Source organism: Ischnura elegans, chromosome 5, assembly GCF_921293095.1.
Source record: "Ischnura elegans chromosome 5, ioIscEleg1.1, whole genome shotgun sequence".
NCBI classification, from domain to species: domain Eukaryota; kingdom Metazoa; phylum Arthropoda; class Insecta; order Odonata; family Coenagrionidae; genus Ischnura; species Ischnura elegans.
In genome coordinates this window covers 96,737,158-96,753,508 of record NC_060250.1, presented here as the reverse complement: position 1 = coordinate 96,753,508, position 16,351 = coordinate 96,737,158, and the positions used below count along the sequence as shown (strand labels likewise).

At 36.7% G+C, this 16,351-nt stretch overlaps 1 protein-coding gene across 5 annotated transcripts in view; it reads left to right on the top strand.

The window, feature by feature from the left end:
- LOC124159296 (sister chromatid cohesion protein PDS5 homolog A) overlaps nucleotides 1-16,351 on the top strand; it is a 78,937-nt gene that overhangs the window by 18,848 nt on the left and 43,738 nt on the right. For all 5 annotated transcript variants that reach the window (XM_046535020.1, XM_046535019.1, XM_046535015.1 and 2 more), the window contains 11 exons: nucleotides 905-1,018; nucleotides 4,016-4,120; nucleotides 5,856-5,997; nucleotides 8,515-8,666; nucleotides 8,796-8,921; nucleotides 9,234-9,335; nucleotides 11,959-12,092; nucleotides 12,189-12,312; nucleotides 12,484-12,703; nucleotides 12,799-13,061; nucleotides 15,357-15,496. In XM_046535020.1, coding sequence (XP_046390976.1) covers nucleotides 905-1,018; nucleotides 4,016-4,120; nucleotides 5,856-5,997; nucleotides 8,515-8,666; nucleotides 8,796-8,921; nucleotides 9,234-9,335; nucleotides 11,959-12,092; nucleotides 12,189-12,312; nucleotides 12,484-12,703; nucleotides 12,799-13,061; nucleotides 15,357-15,496 — 1,622 coding nt within the window. The remainder of the gene's footprint in view (nucleotides 1-904; nucleotides 1,019-4,015; nucleotides 4,121-5,855; nucleotides 5,998-8,514; nucleotides 8,667-8,795; nucleotides 8,922-9,233; nucleotides 9,336-11,958; nucleotides 12,093-12,188; nucleotides 12,313-12,483; nucleotides 12,704-12,798; nucleotides 13,062-15,356; nucleotides 15,497-16,351) is intronic.

Below are 16,351 nucleotides of genomic sequence, written 5' to 3'. Positions count from 1 at the left end.
ATTACCTCTTACTTAGTAGTCCTTCGAAAATTACGGGTAAGTCTCTGATCGCTGTGTCTTTCCAATGGCCAGGTTCGAAAAAGTTATTTTTAGTCGATTTCTATAAAAATAATATAGAAATGATGATAGCATCTCTATGTGATCCGATTTAAGGATTCCAGAGGATGTAGGTAGATGTTTGTGGTTGGAGAAAATACGAGTTAATTTCTTGTCAGTAAGTCATTCTCCATTGCACAACCGACTGCTGCCTTATCGTGGGCCAAGTTCAATTACGTGGGTATTAACCAATTCTTTTTCGCAATAAAGATTTCTGCTTGAACTTCATTTTCTTTAAATCCACAGATGGAAATGGCCAAACTTAAGGACACAATTTTTAAATAGTTGAAAGTTGGAGTTCGGGTCTGTATGCTGTGTAGCAAGCTGTATTGCACTGAAGTGAGCGCAACCACTTCCATCGGTATAACTGCAAATTTTCACATTTGATTGGTAACTTGGGATTTATATGCAATTTTGCTACAAATTAATGAAAATTCCTTCGAGGAATGATAAAGATGGGTCACTTTGTTTTGTTTATCACGTAAAAAACTCGATATTTTTTCTGCCATTGGGTATACGAGCGAATATCTGCTTCTTCGCGCTCGCATTCGAAAATTAACGTAATCACTTGAAATACGGTTATCACTTACATAAGTATGGATTTACCAGTCGAGACATATGTAACTCGGGGGATGCCTGTACTTAAGTTATCAAGGAAAATTTGGTACCCTTGTTGACTTTTGGACAAATTAAAAAGATGGTAATCTTTAAGTTGACTTTTCAGTCAAAATTTTATTTCTCAAATTTAATCTCAAAGGCATATAATTTGTTCCTACGTTGAGATATTTTAATTTACACTTTCTTTCAGACCCAAATCTTGAAAAAGCTTGGCCAGCCAGTGATGACCAACCTGTATTATAATACTGTTAAAATGCTTTTGGAACGTATTTCATCTGTGATGGTGGACAAAGAGGCTCTTAAGGTTTGTATTGTGATGCCCATTTAATTCTATTTGACATGTGTGTTCGAAAAAAATTTTTGATGAGGTATGGAGGAGGCAGAAAGTATGGATATAGAGAGTATTTAGTGGGGAGGTGATATCGAAAATGGTGTTAGAGGGTAGAATGTAAGGTAAACAAGGGAGAGGAAGGAATATAGTAGGATTTTTAAATATAATGAAAGGGAGTAGGCCTCACAGTGAATCGATGAGGGAAATACATGAAGGAAGGGGAGGCTCTCAGAATGCTTCTTAAGTATTTCATGGAAACCTACCTTTATCAATAGAATACTTTCATAAATAATAATAAATAAATTCCCAGAAATATTTATAGATCTACCTTTTGGTGAAATTTTGGGGTAATTACAGGCTATGGATGTTGCATTATCATTATTTAAGATACTCTGTGTGGTATCTTCCCACATTAAGATAGTTGGTTAAAATACTTCAGTCTCTCCTAAAATGTCAATGATGAACTCAGTGAAATGATGCTAGGTAATTAGTAGTGAAGGTGCTAGGGAGTGTTAAATATAAAATTGCATCTCCATTCCTTAGATACATAATTATGATCTAATGTACAAAGATTGAGATGTGAGACCTAAGTGACTCTGAGTGATCCATGCTGGGTGTCCTATATATTGTTGATTGTGGACCCCCAGCAAAGACAAATCCTTATGGTGGGTGGACTGGTTCCATGGGTCAAAGCTGCTGGTGGGGAGAGGCCGATAAGATCCAAGAGGAGTCAAGAGATAGTGTTGGAGAAGTTTGAAGAACCCTCAGAAATACCATCACACTGACCTCTCGCAGAGGATTAAAAAGCAGAGATCTAAGAGGGGGAAAGAGGTGCGATGGAGAAGTAGGTCTAACCTTATAGAAATATTGCGTTATCCTTTAAGGAGAAGGAAAAGAAGTGATGCAATGCTGAGTCTTAAGTACAGTGAGTCCTTGTTCTACGTCACCCCGTTTAACGTCATTTCGCGATAACGTCACGAAAATTTTACGACCGTGATTCGTTTATCGTCCCTTCGCTTCGCGATAACGTCACGTATTTTAAATTTCGCGCGAGAAAAAAGGCGAAGTGGCAGGCGTTACAGGTTGTTTGTTCCGTGGGCGGTAATACGGTCAGTCTGTTCAAAGTGTAAAACGGTGTGTATATTGTTAATTGCGATTACGGTTTTGGCAAATTTTAGCATCAGAGACATTTCCACGAAAATGTCCTAGAGAACAATGTTCGCAACAATTTTGGTTCCTGTTACTGCGACGATGTTTCAGCGATGATGATGCCCAGGCGACGCCCGCCCGCCTCAATTCGCAACTAAAACCATCTCTTCGATTTCATAATCCCAGTTTGCCCGCCCTCGCTCATTTCCGCCATTTTGATTTCGCTCCTGACCGGTCCGAAAAGAAATTCTCGTAGCGAGGGTAGGGCCTATGGACCGGAGCACCGGATCCCCGGTCTGTAGCGTCTGGTAGCATTCATTGGACCGCACTATAGCGAAGCCGAAAAGCAAATGCGGGAAGATACAAAAATGGAGAAGGATTTACGTCACTGCTGCTATTGTCGTCGATGAAGACAGGAACTCGTATTTATGCCATAGTTTGGCATTCCCATCGTAAAAAATGCACCAGATATGATACGCCAAAATTTTTTCGCATAGGAATTGTGAGGTCTAGGAACCGATATTCAATTTTTACATCGTTTTTATGGAATATTATGCTTCGATTAACGTCATTTCGTTTATCGTCACATTTTTCAGGAACGTTAGGTGACGTTAAACGAGGACTCACTGTAGAATGGCCACCTAGGCAGATAAGTAAAGGAGTGAGCCCTCAATGACAGCAGGAGGATTATTTGAAATTAATACAGCATATGTACTTATTGGCTACTAAATCAGAGTCAGTTTCTACATTGTGATGGCAGTGGAAAATTCTAGATATTTCTAAAAGGTGAATTCTTTGGAAATTATATTCTGTATGCAACTAATACTACTTTGCAAAAATGTACTGGGAATGAATGAAAAATTATGCATTTTTAGTTTTTCAACCTCCATCCCTATTAAAGGTCATGACCGAGAGATCTCAAATGTTGTGGCCCTTATTTTGAGTTAGTTCCTCACAGTTTTTTTTTAGTAAGGGAATTTTCCAGGAAAAATAATCAATTTTTCCGATCTACCCTAATGATCAGCAAAGGAGATCTAGAAGGGGTGACCACGGAGAAGTATGTCAACCTTCTGGAAATGTCGCCTTAAATGCACTCATCCAAGAGTGACCCTTAGTAACCCCTCTTTTAGGTATGTAGGTAGGGTTTGGTTTATTTTTTTAGCTTTCATTGGATTTTAGATTTCAATATTTTCAAATGTGCTATTAGGGGTAATAGGAATGATATGCTAAAAGTTAAACCTGTGCTTAATATTTAAGAGGTTGCTCAAGAGCCTTAAATGCATTAATAATTAATTTTCTCAAATCAATAAAAAATTCATTCCTGGAGGTAAAATTAAAAGTTAAAGTTTTTATGGGCCAAAATTCACCACATTTTTATGTCCAAGTCACTTCCTGAGGAATAAAATATTTTAGCATGGAATATGGCCATGTGCTTACCTTAAATTCTAGCTGGCTAGCAGATGTTACATTCAGCTTATTGATCCTGCTCCCCTCATTGCCATGCATCCTCCTCCCAACTAACCCAGCTAGACTTCCTTAGGTGGGGATTATTTATTATTTAATTAACTGACCATTCTATTATCTAGAATGGGCTCTCTCAACCAATTCTCAGACCCTTTTCCCACTCTCCCTTGCCACATTCCCCTTTGCCATGTTATCACTATGGCCAGCAGGGTTCCATTTCTTCACCATGATAGCCTGATCACTGTATGGTGATCGGGCTCTTGTAATCCTCGCCGATTAATTGCAGTCATAGTAATTCTTGTCTGAAATTATGAAGTAACTTTCTATTTTGAACAATTTCTACAATGTACCTTGCAGATTCTCGTTGGATATGTGGAACAATGCTTGAAAGGTGGTCCTCTTATTGAAGAAATTGGCTTGAATCCAGGAACTGCTGGGGAAAGAGGCTTGAGGCTTTTATATGTGAGTACATGTGTGTCTTATTTAATAATATGAATCAGAGAAAAATGGAGAAAAATTCATTCATTTTAACGGAGGTTGAGTAAAGCTAGTGTATACGTCACAATAGTAAGTAGTAGTAGTAATTTCTAAGTAAATTATTGGGGTGGTGCTAGCAAATTAAAATTCAAGTTGAGTTGAAGAGTGTAACTCGATGTGAGATTTCAATTTTTTTTTTTTAACCTTGAGCTGAGTCAATGAAGGGAGGAATCAGGTTGGTGTGGTGGCTAGAGAGCTGGCTTCCCATTCAGGGGGACTAGGCTCTGACTCTGGCGGTGTTGGAGATTAGTCAGAGACTGCCCAATCCCAGTTTGAGTACAGCACACTCCCGATAATTATGGGGAGAGACGGCACGAATAATCGGAAAACACGGATAACCCAAGCTTTCACTTTAATATCTTTTAATGTTCATAATTTACGTAAAACAAACAATATATTATTATTTATGCAGTTATTATGCTACTTAAGAGTGCTTCCAGGACTCATTAAGAGCTTTCTTCGCCAGTTCGCGATCTTGTTAGTGGCGATAACATGGTTGTACTCATATTATTAATACTCCATGTAAGGCCTGGTTTCAAAATCCATAGCTTTGTGATCACGGATACAGAAAAGTGGTTTGCACAAATGTTTCAAAACCATTGCTCGACGTTGGAAACTACACTGTCAGGCACCACGCCACGTAGTCGCGTCTCACACAACTTGCCCGGGTTGCAACTGCTGCGGGATGTGTAGCCGTGATCATGGAGTGCAGTCACTCCCTGCAAGGCTTGGAAAACAGGAACACAGTGCTCCTGTGAATGCAGCTAGTGTGCGATCGCTTCCGTTTTACGGAGGGGATTCTAACGGGAATAATAAACCTGGTGTATCCTCGCATTAATGCAGTAATTCCGATGATTTTGCATCCGATTTTATTTTTTCATAAAGATTGCGGAAAAATTGAGCCAGAATGAAAATCATGCACTGATAATCCGCAACGCGGATAAAGCACATCCGGATAATCGAGTGTCTGCTGTACTTTGTGTAGGGTACTTCAAGGACAGCACTTGATACTATGGAAGGGATGTTAAACTTGTCATACCCTTGGTGCATTTCCTTAAGAGAAGGCTAATGTTACTGCCAGGTTTCACACCATCCTTATCTCCATACCTTTCTCTCAATGCTCAAGTAAACTTAGTTTTCAGTCCTCTCCTCCAAATAAAACTCAATAAAGGAATTAGATTGAAAAGAAGGATTGGGTTTAATGAGAAATTAGCATTTTAGAATTTGATTATGTAGGGCTGGTAACACCTTATTTGGCTGTTTAATTTCTGTGTGTCTCGAAATAAAGTCACTGCCATAGCTGATTGAAATATATATTGTAATGTTCTACTTTAATTAGAACCTTCTTAAAATATTTAATTTTCTATTATGAATCTGAGTCAATATCTATCATGTTTAGCCTGTAGTTCAATTTTATTTTTTATGTTCCATAGAGTTCATCTTTTTAAAATTTAATACCACTCACCTTATCTTCTGATGTTGATTCATGAAGTAAATCATTGCTAATTTTTACTGTTCAAGTACTGATACTGTTTTTCAAGTATTCTAGCGATCATGTTTCGCTGACTGACAAAGTTAATGACCATTGAAGAAGAATTAAAAGCAAATTGTTAGCTGCTGATGAAAAAGTTGCTGTTATTGATATTTCTTTTTTTTTCAGGTTTTATCTTTTGTATTCCCATCCCATTTTCTGCACCGTGATGTAATCACCCACCTACTTAATTTCCTCTCTATAGAGGAAGAGCTAGTGGCACCCCTAGTTCTCTCTGTTCTTACTTTTGTGGGAAAGTATAAACCAATAGGTAAGTAGAAAAATCAGCCAATTTCTTTCGTGTAATTTTAAGTTGCATTTCAAGAAAAATGGGATTTTAAACTTAACCCTTTGGGTGCTGGGTCATTTTTGCCAGGTCTATCCCTCAGTGCTAGCGTAGCTATCAGTTCTGATGGCTCTCACAATGTATGACTTGCAAAAATAAAATATGAAGGCATATGCTACATAGTGCCATTCGAGTGAACTGAAAGATTTCATCTATGAATCCGAGAAATACGAGCGGCGTAATTTGGAGGCGGGAGCCATTACAATGTGTACAATATACCTATCGTAATATTACGCTGCTCTCAATTTTCTCATGCCTACATGCGGCATAATATTACGTCGTTAGCACTCAAAGTGTTAAAGCAGTCGTGCTGGTACACTGAGTATGCTGGTGGAAACTTTTCTTTGTAACACATTCATATTTTCGTCGAAATCATCCAGCATTCTTAGAGTCTGTCTCTAGTTTCACATGCATCAAATTCAAATTTGGACAATCACACACAGTTTGAAACATAGTCGGGATGGGGCATAGAGTGTGCCCGTGCCACTGCTCTTGAAATTTAACCCTTTTACTGCCACCGGGCTGATATATCGGCCCTCGCTTGTTGAGCAAAAACTGCCAGGGGCTGATTTATCGGCCCTAATTAAACTTTCCGGAGACCTGTATTGAATAAAATCCGATTGGCTAATACCAAGGGCCAATCAGAGGGAACCAGACATCCCGGCACGCTATATAAGGCAAACACCTTTGGAGAAATGACACTCAGCCCTGAAGATGGAGTACGACTCGTACCCCGAAACGTCGGCAGCCATGGAGGAGATTACGCGGTGGAGAACTCGAATAGCCTTCACTTGATGTACTAGTTCGTCAACTTGCCTAAAACGGTGCTGCATGCACTAAACAACTGGAGTTCTCTAAATTTTTCTGAGTCAACTACCAACGACGTGCGTGCGACAGTGTATGGCGTGAAATTCAAAGTATTTGAGGTCGTACCTTTAGCATAATTATTCGAGATCTCGAATATCGAATAATTTCCAGGATTTCCAGGATCGCGGATACTATTCGCACATCTCTAGTATTTTTAAATAACATTAACTCACTTTTAGAGATTTATAACACGTATTTATCAAAGTTCACTAAGTTGTACCGCTTATAAAAAACTTGATTGAATATTACTTTTTCCGATGGGACAACTATATAATTTCTCCAGTGCCTTGAAATCATGAATTGTTACTTTTAGCTAATAAGGAAGAGCTATTATCAAATGTTTGTTTTTCAATCAGTGAGAATACATAAACTGTTTTTCAGTAATTTTCAGTAATTCTCTGATCACCTAATGTATAGCGGTGGAAATTGAATAAGTAATATATTATGCTAAATAAAAAACTTTTGGGCTATGTCATCACGTCAACTTTTGGGTGGACCCAACTTTTCCCGACCGATGCTGGTCACTTTCTCGAGAGATTCCCGTGAGAAAGTGACCAGCAGGGGTCGGGAAACCTTAGGGCCACCCAGAAATTGACGCGGCGAAATATGCCAAAAGTTTTTATTTAACGTGAGGAGTACCCGCAAAAGTTTTAATGAAGAATGAATATATCATTTCTGGATGCATATTTATGGTTGGCCTTCACATGTTCCGTAATCTTGATTCTCACAAGATATCCTTTCTGCACTGCCCAAGTTGCCGAGGCCCAAGGAAGCTGAGGGTCCTTTCAGTGTTCACCCTTTCTTTCAGTCCTTGATAGAAAAGGACCATATACCCACAACGTTTATCTTTGTTAGTCTCTTATGTTTCCCCTGCATTTAATGATTATTAGTCTTCTGGGATGTTCTTGTGTTTTTTTCTCTCTTTGTCAGAGATCTGAAGTCACACAGTTAATTGAGGAGTCATTTCCTCACGTGAATGTTTCTGTGTTTACCCTTTAAAGGTGCATGCATATGTAGAGATGAATTCCAGAGGTTTACTGGATACTTATGATCTTGGTTATAAATTGAAAATATATGCTTCAAAATAATGAACATGATATTGCTATCATTTTTTGGGTCTTTGAAAGCTACAAAACATCTATTGCTGATGTACATCTTCCATAAGTCACGTTCGACAAAATTTTGCTTTAAAACACAATAATTTTGTAATAATTAACAAATTATTAATGACTCTGCAAATTAGTATGGTTTTCACAAAAACAAAATGCATAGTGCTCCACCTCTTTTAGTGTTGATACATTTAGGACTGGCAGCTTAGTTTTTTGAACTTGTTTTGAGAATTATGCAATATAAAACGAAAATAGCCTACCTCAGGTTCTAGGCAGGCCTCTTTATATGTAGTGTTTCTAAATTCGTTCACAAGTGTCCTTAAATAAATAAAATTCCATTTGGAAAAAATCATCTGTCATGAAATGATGAAGAACTGCAAACAGCATTGCGAAACTGCAAAATAAGTTATTCATGTATTTAAAGTTAATGATGCATTTAATTTAGTTTTGTCTTTTTTGTTTTCAGGGGAAGCTTTTCCAGACATTGGAAAGGTGCTTATTCCTTTGTGCCAAAATTTTGCTGAGACTGGAACACCAAAGCAAGCAAAACAAGCCATCCGTTGCCTTTTTGTGAATATTGTAAATAATCAGGATCTTGTGTTTACGGAAATTTTAGAGGTAAGTCCTTTACAATAATTTATATTGCTTGGGAGTATCAGTTATATTAGCAATAATTATCTGCACTCTCTGAATTTAAAGAATTTGAATTTTTTAGTGGAAGTTTAATTCTTATGTTTTTCTTCGTAGAAACTGAAGGAGAATTTGACGCACACTTCACCATACTACCGAACGGCCATAGTTTCTTTGGGACACATAGCATATAATTTACCTGATAAATTTCCTATCCAGATTAAAAATATTGTGTCAAGAAAGGTACAGTATAATTAACTTTTTTCACGGTGTTATTTTTGCTATACGTGATTTTATGTTTATTATTCAAAGTACGTTACCCTTTTGAATGAAGCATTACTTATTTATTGTACTTTTTACAGTTGTGTTCTGGTTGAAAGTTGAAAAACCACATGGAATAAAATTAACTCCAGTAAGATTTAAGAAGAGTGGGCTTCAGCCCTATAAAGTCATTCAATTTTGCATCTGAAGAAATGTAAATTGCTTAATGAATCTTTTTTTCAGTCTCAATTTTCTTTTTTGTGGTGTATTAGTTTTCAACTCTTATTTTTGTAGATTGTGAAAGACTTGTTAATGAAGGACTTAGGAGAACGGAAACATTTTATTGATGAGGATTGGTGTGTTGAAGATGAGCTTCCTGAGGAAACAAGGTGCAAGGTATGACCATTTATTGCCCTCTTCTAACTTATTAACTGGTAACTACTTAAACATCATATTAGAAACTCAAATCGATTGCATCTAGCGAGAAAAATGAAACGTAAAGAAAAAAGAGCAAAAAATCATCAATTGATTCATTGTCAAAATAGTGTGTGAACTTGAGCCCCTTCACTACAAAATGCCTTGGATCTCGTGTGGCAATTGGCTGCTGCCATGTTTCACGTTTTTCAGTGATGGAAAATGTGATGGCGACAAGTGATGGGGATAAAGACATTAGGGTCATCCCTATCATTGCTGCAATCTCTGAAAATGATGATGTCCGAGAGTCATCATTTTTTTAACGCTTTTACTTCATTTGCATCATTGATTAGTCAATTGATTGGTCATTGATTAGTCATCAAAGTATTGGTCAGTGGAAACTAAATCCTAGACAATGAGAACAAAATCAAGGTGTTATTCTTTGAGCAAGTTTACTCACTGATGAATTGCATAAAGGTCGTATTTCCTGCCATGAGACCAGAAAAAAACTGTCATGTAGGTAATCAAATAAATAATTGAATGCAAAAATTATCAAATCCTAATAAAATTGCCATATTTTCTTCATTACCATCATCATATGGTTTTAAAATGACACGTGGCAAATAATAAAACCACTTTCACGTATCTTTTGTCATCTAAAAGAGCAGTTTTCACTTAGGAATTGTATCAAGTCTAATGATGTTATTATTGAGAAAAATATCAGAAAAAAGTGCCTATTGTGGTATTTAACACGTTGCAGACCGGGTATTTAATTCCAATCTCATCCGGTAGGATCGGGCATTTTAAGGAGCTTTAACTTAAGAGACACTGGTACATGGAAACCCTCATAGAATGTTTACTTTGTAACGTATTTTAATAAAATTTGAAGCATTTTACTTACCAGAGGTTGTAGTACGTAAGTGTTTGAATGGTATTTGGTGAAACATGCTCCTTTGTGCAGGGGAACCTTGCAGAATCCACGGATATAACGAGTTTCCTTCCTAAGTTTATTAGCAGAACAAACTCAACACATCCGCGATGGGTATTTCTTCTTCCCATACCCCACTATCTTCTCTAGAGTGTGTTTCATCATTCCCCCTGCTAGCCTTGCCAGGTTATCCTGCTGAGGCACTCGCTGAGTCGGCCTTCCTATCTCACCCTCTGTGTCATCATCACTGGAAGACCAGCCGTTGGCTGTTTCAAAAAATTTTTTTTTGAAGGTCAAATGGGTAGAAGTGTTCAATGTTTTGTATACCACAAAAGAATTAAATAAAGCACAGTTGGTCAACCACAACACCACTTTTTTTTGTCCACTTCATAGTTTTTCTTAGTACTGAAAAGTAAGGCAAGTACCTACATATCAGCTTTATCTACTCGTCTCATGTATGTACTTATTGTACTCCAAAGTTGAATTGGATTCAAATGCAGAAAAGAATTTTAAAAATAATGAAACAGGTTCCTTTAAGAACATCCACCAAACCAATATATACAGAACTCAACATTTTACCAGTACCATGCATTTACATATTAGAAACAGTGTCCTTCATTCACAAGAACCACATGTGTTTTGAAAAAAACTCTCATTTTCATAACTATAACACCAGATCAAATGAACTCATCCATCTAAAAAGCCATAGAACAGCTAAAAGACTGAAAAGTTTAAATCACCAAGGATTCAACATTTATAACAAACTGCCATCTGCAATCAAAGATCTAGAATATCAGAAATTCAAATTATCCGTAAAAAATATCCTGAGAAAACATTTGTTCTATGATGTAAAAGAATATATGAACTGTGTCTTTTAAGATTTATCTTTGTATACTGTTCTTAACCTAAATGACCTTCTTGTTGTACTTTTGTTTTTTGTAATTGTAACTCATTAGAACAAGTTGTATACAGTGGAACCTCGTTAAAGCGAGTACGGGCTATAGTGACACCCCCGCTATTACGAGAGATAGCCGATGCACCGTCAATTGACCCTATAATAAGCGTGTTAAAAATTTCGTTTTTACGAGACCCTTTAGGTGTTGGCTCTCGCCATAACGAGGGTTTCACCTCTGGAAGACTTTCATCAAGACTCCTTAACCTCTGTAATTGCTAGCGATCTGTTAGAAATGAAGTTAATGGAGTGCTCAGTCTCAAATTTATGTGGTAAACTGTCGTTCGATAAATAAAATGATTGACGAAACAATGCTTTGCATGATTTTATGTCAGTGCGGCACTTATAAATTGTTTGAATAGTTAGTCGTTATTTGAGTAAGGAAATTTAGTGATGCAAAAAAAACATCGCCTTTCGTCTGGATTTATGCTTACGTTGTCGGATAGATGTTTATCTGTCGCCGCACCACTCCTGTTCCTGTATATCTGTTCGCAACACGTATATTGGCTATTATTTGCTCCACCTCCGGTAAAGCGACAATTCGCTATAGCGAGTGTTTATTAGTGCACCGTGGGGTGTCGTTATATCGAGGTTGCACTGTATTTTGTTTTGTGATATAACTGACTTGATCATTTTTATGTAATTGTACTTTTTGACGACTCCATGCAAATGTATTTTGCCCACGGATAATAAACCTTATTATTATTACTTGTTTTTCATTTTAGATTGAAGGAATGAAGATGATGGCTAGATGGCTTTTAGGCTTGAAGACTGATATCATGTCTGCTCAGAAGACTTACAGAATGCTCAGTGCTGTCATTAGCCGCCGTGGAGACCTTCTTGATGAAGGAAAACTAAGGTGCCCATTGGAAAATTTGCTTGTGGTTCATGTGTTCTATTTCTAGATATAAAATATGAAATTTGATATGAACTAACAATCTATTATTTTCTACAGCAAAGCTGAGATGGCTTGGCTTCGCTTGGCGGCAGGCTGTTCGATGCTCAAAGTTTGTGAGCAGAAAGGTGTTGGTGATCAGTTTACAGCTGAGCAATTCTACAATCTCTCTTTACTTATGAATGTAAGCTTTATTTTATAAAGTTTGTCTTGAGTTTTTGAAAGGCTAGAACAACAGGGAATATGCTTTATTGTGAATTAAAGTTAGAAAGCAAATTTTACCTTTGCCTTTAACTGAAATACTTTCCGATTATAATGTAGAAATTGGGTTTCTATTGGTATTGTTTACTTCCAGGATGAAGTGCTTAATGTTCGGGAAACCTTTGCGAGTAAGCTTCACAAAGGACTAAGTAGAGGTATTCCACAGAAGTGCTTGCCGTTGGATTTCATGGGCTACTATGCTTTGGCTGGGCAAGAATCTGATAGAAGATTGAGAGCTCAAATTCGTCAAAACATGGTTGCTGATATCAACAAGAGGAGGGAGTACATCAAGTCTATCACCATGACTGGAGGATGTAGGTTTTTATTGATGGTTCATCACATAAACCTTTGCGTGACAATTGAAATATGTATGTTATGGTGGATAATATTTTTTTTTTTATAATTTCAGTTGACAAAGCAGCAGACCAGCTGCCTCACATAATGCCAGATTACATGTTAGTTTTTGCTGTACCTGTATTAGCTCATGACCCTGAGTTTACGTCTTATGAAGACCATACTCAACTTCAGCGTGCACGTCAGTGTTTGTGGTTTGTTCTTGAGCCCTTAATGACCCGAAATGAAGGCTACTGTTTCGGGTTCTATAAAACTCTAGTGGAAAGAATGAAAATGCATGTGGATGCTCTTCGGTCAGGAGATGACAAGATGAACTATGTAAGTCATTAAAAATTATTTCTTATTAGTTAGCAATTGAGCTAAAGGTTTGGCAAAATTGTAGAATCTCTTCGCCATGTTATGTATTGTCATAGGATTATTAATGACAACAATGAGGAGATGGAGTAAAGTCTCTGTCAGATTTTATGAATCATCGAGCTGCTGTATTATTGGAGCAAGTGACACTCCATCCTTTCCATATTTTTTTCACTTGTTAACTTTTGTGTATACTACCTGTGGTTGTGGAATGAGGAAGTTGCTCATTGTTTCATTATCTGCATCCATTTTTACATATTTAAGGCTTTATTTGGCAATATTGATCATCAACAATGGTCAACAACCCTGAGATGGGTTAGATGCAACTCTCCACTCAATTCTCATGCCAGCTAATCTTTTCATACCTGCGTATTTCCTATCAAACATATCCATCTTTACCTTCTGCATATATGTTTTTGAGGTCTCTCCGTTCATGCCATCTGCTTGTCTCCATTATGCCATCATGTCTCAAGATATGGCCGCTTAAATTGTTCCTTCTCCTTATCAAGGTTTTCACTTGGCCTCTCTTCTCTCCAACTCTTCTGAAGACTTCCTCATAACTTAGTCAATAGATCCATTTGGTCCTCATCATTCTTCTGTAGAATCACATTTTGAAAGTCTACATTCTTGATTTCTCCACTTCTATGTCCCACTTTGATAGAGCATACTCCTAGTGAATGCTGTTATAAATTGTTTCTTTCTATGCTTAAATTTCCTATTGTAAGTAGATTTTTCTTTTCTCTCTTCACCTGGGCTATTCTCTAGATAATTTCTTCCTTGCTTCTTCCATCACTAAGTATTCTACTTCCAAAATGACAGAATTCATTTACCTCTTCTAGTTTTTGTATCCCTATTTCAATGTTAGAATTGACTTCTTATTTTATGCTACATACTAATATCTTAGTTTTGTTTTTGCTTATTTTCAGTTGATACCCTCCCATTTCCCCACTCATATATTCCAGAATTCTATTCAAATTAATCTTTGACTACTATGACTGATATGCCATTGGCTAGTTGTTGAATGTTTATTTTTTCGTCATGGATATTCACGCGAAATACCTTTTCTTTGAATTTCTTGATGTCTTTCTCGTTATAAATGTTGAAAATATTTGGTTACACTCAGCCTTGTCTCACTCCTTTCCAAATGCTTTCTTCCTCACAGCTGAGTCCTGATTTTATCACCACTACTTGGTCTTGTTTAAATGGTGTATGATTCTTGTAAAGAACTCAAAATTTCCCTCAGAATTCCAATCAATGGTGTCAAACACCTCTAAGTCCACTTACTCCACAAATGTGGGCTTCTTCTTTTCCATTTTCTTGTCTGTGAGCTGCTTCTCATGAGTTTCACTGAAAGTCATTCCATATCATGTGGCAGTTCATCCTGAAAGAAAGGGAAAGAGTGGTCAAGGATGGGACGTAGGTCAGCGTGATGCAGGAGTGGGCTTTTCAGGGGGTAACTGTGATTAATGATGACAGATTATTATATTATTCAAGTTTATTTTGTTAATCAAAACTTGTTAATAATCATTACTTTGCATTGTTATTTAAAGAAACAGGCTTCATTTCCCATCATTAGCATAATTGTTAATTAATGGTGCTAAGTTATCCCCTAGTAGTTTTTGCTATATCACATTTGTGTGTACTTTATAACACGAACAGTGGATTTTTTTATTTCATAATTATTTTTATTCGTTAACTTTTAAATGCCATGCTTCATGTATCTATTAGTCAAGCACTGGGGTGGTATAATTGTTTATGTACTGATTGAATCTTTTGAATTGAAAATGTTTATATAGAAATTGTCCATCAATAATTAATAACTTTCATATATTTCCTCTATTGTGTTGTCTTCATTCATGTTCAATCTGTATAAATGCCATGGCCACTTAAAGTAGGCATTGCTTTCTTTTAATGTAAAGATGTGGCATCTGAGGTAACATATGCAAGATATGTATTATGTAATATTTGACTGACACTCTTTAATCTCCTCCATTTGGTTGCTATTAGTATCTCTCATATTTGGTGTCCCCCTTAAGCTGTATGTCAATCAGAAGTAATTCCTGACTTCTGTCTGTATAAAATAAACCATTTGTTGCACCTTTGCTCAAAATATGAGCATATGATGGGTATTAAACCTCATTTCAAAATACTGCTTTCTGAAATGTTTTTATTTGGTCTGTTATTCATTTGAAAATTTATATCTCAATGAATATAAATTAAGGCAGGCTATTATAATTATTTTTCCTCTTTGGTGTTTAGAAACTTTGGGCTATATGTGATCTTGCAATGGGCCTCATCGTGTCAAAAACTACAAACTTTGAGATGAAAGAGTTCCCCGCGGAGCCTCGAATACCACCAATGTACTTCAAAAGACACGAAGATCCCCTATTTATTAACCAGTAAGTAGTACATTTAAGAAAATTATTTTGATGAATTGTAGTCCTTGCCTAAGAGTGATCGGCTGTAATTTCTGGCACGAGAGGATTTTGATTTCTTTTTGGATGCCTTCGTTGAGAAAGTAAATTTTTTAAAGCTACAGTCAAGTGTATATATAGCAAATTCTTTGTGTAAAGAAGCACTCAATACTGTAAATAAGAGTGATCTAGATTTTCCTCCGATAAGCTATGTGCATTTTTACTCTGCGTACAGCTCCTCTTTCTCAAATTTTTAGTGAAAGTATTTGAATATATGCAGAGCAACCTCAATAAAATGAGACCTCAAGGTGCTCAATTGTTGCTTTGCCGGAGGTGGAGCAAATAATAGCCAGTAACCCTATTGGTTATTATTTGATATAGGAACAGGATTGGTGTGATGATGGAGCTATCTCTATCAGAGAAACATTGATTGTAAATCCATAAGGAAGGCGATGTTTTTTTCATCACTAAATTCCCTTACCTTAAAAATAAACTAGCCATTCAATTTATAAGCACCGTACTTAATCAAAATCATGCACAGCATTGCCTTGTCAATCATTAAACCAAAGCTCAACCGACCAAGTCATTTTTCTATGTTCTTCACAGATTTATGTGATCATTCAACTATTTATTTATTTTTTTTTGTTGCTGAAAATTAGAACAATCAGTGGTAAAACTGTATCTCAGTTATTTCTTGTCTCGAATGCTTCTATTAGTTTATGAATGTAGTTTATATTGCTATACAATATTTATGGGTTTATGCTAATTGTTCCTGCACATTTCGCAGAAGTTATGTGAAATAGCGTATCGTGTTTGTTTCTGCTGACAAAAACGGTGGAA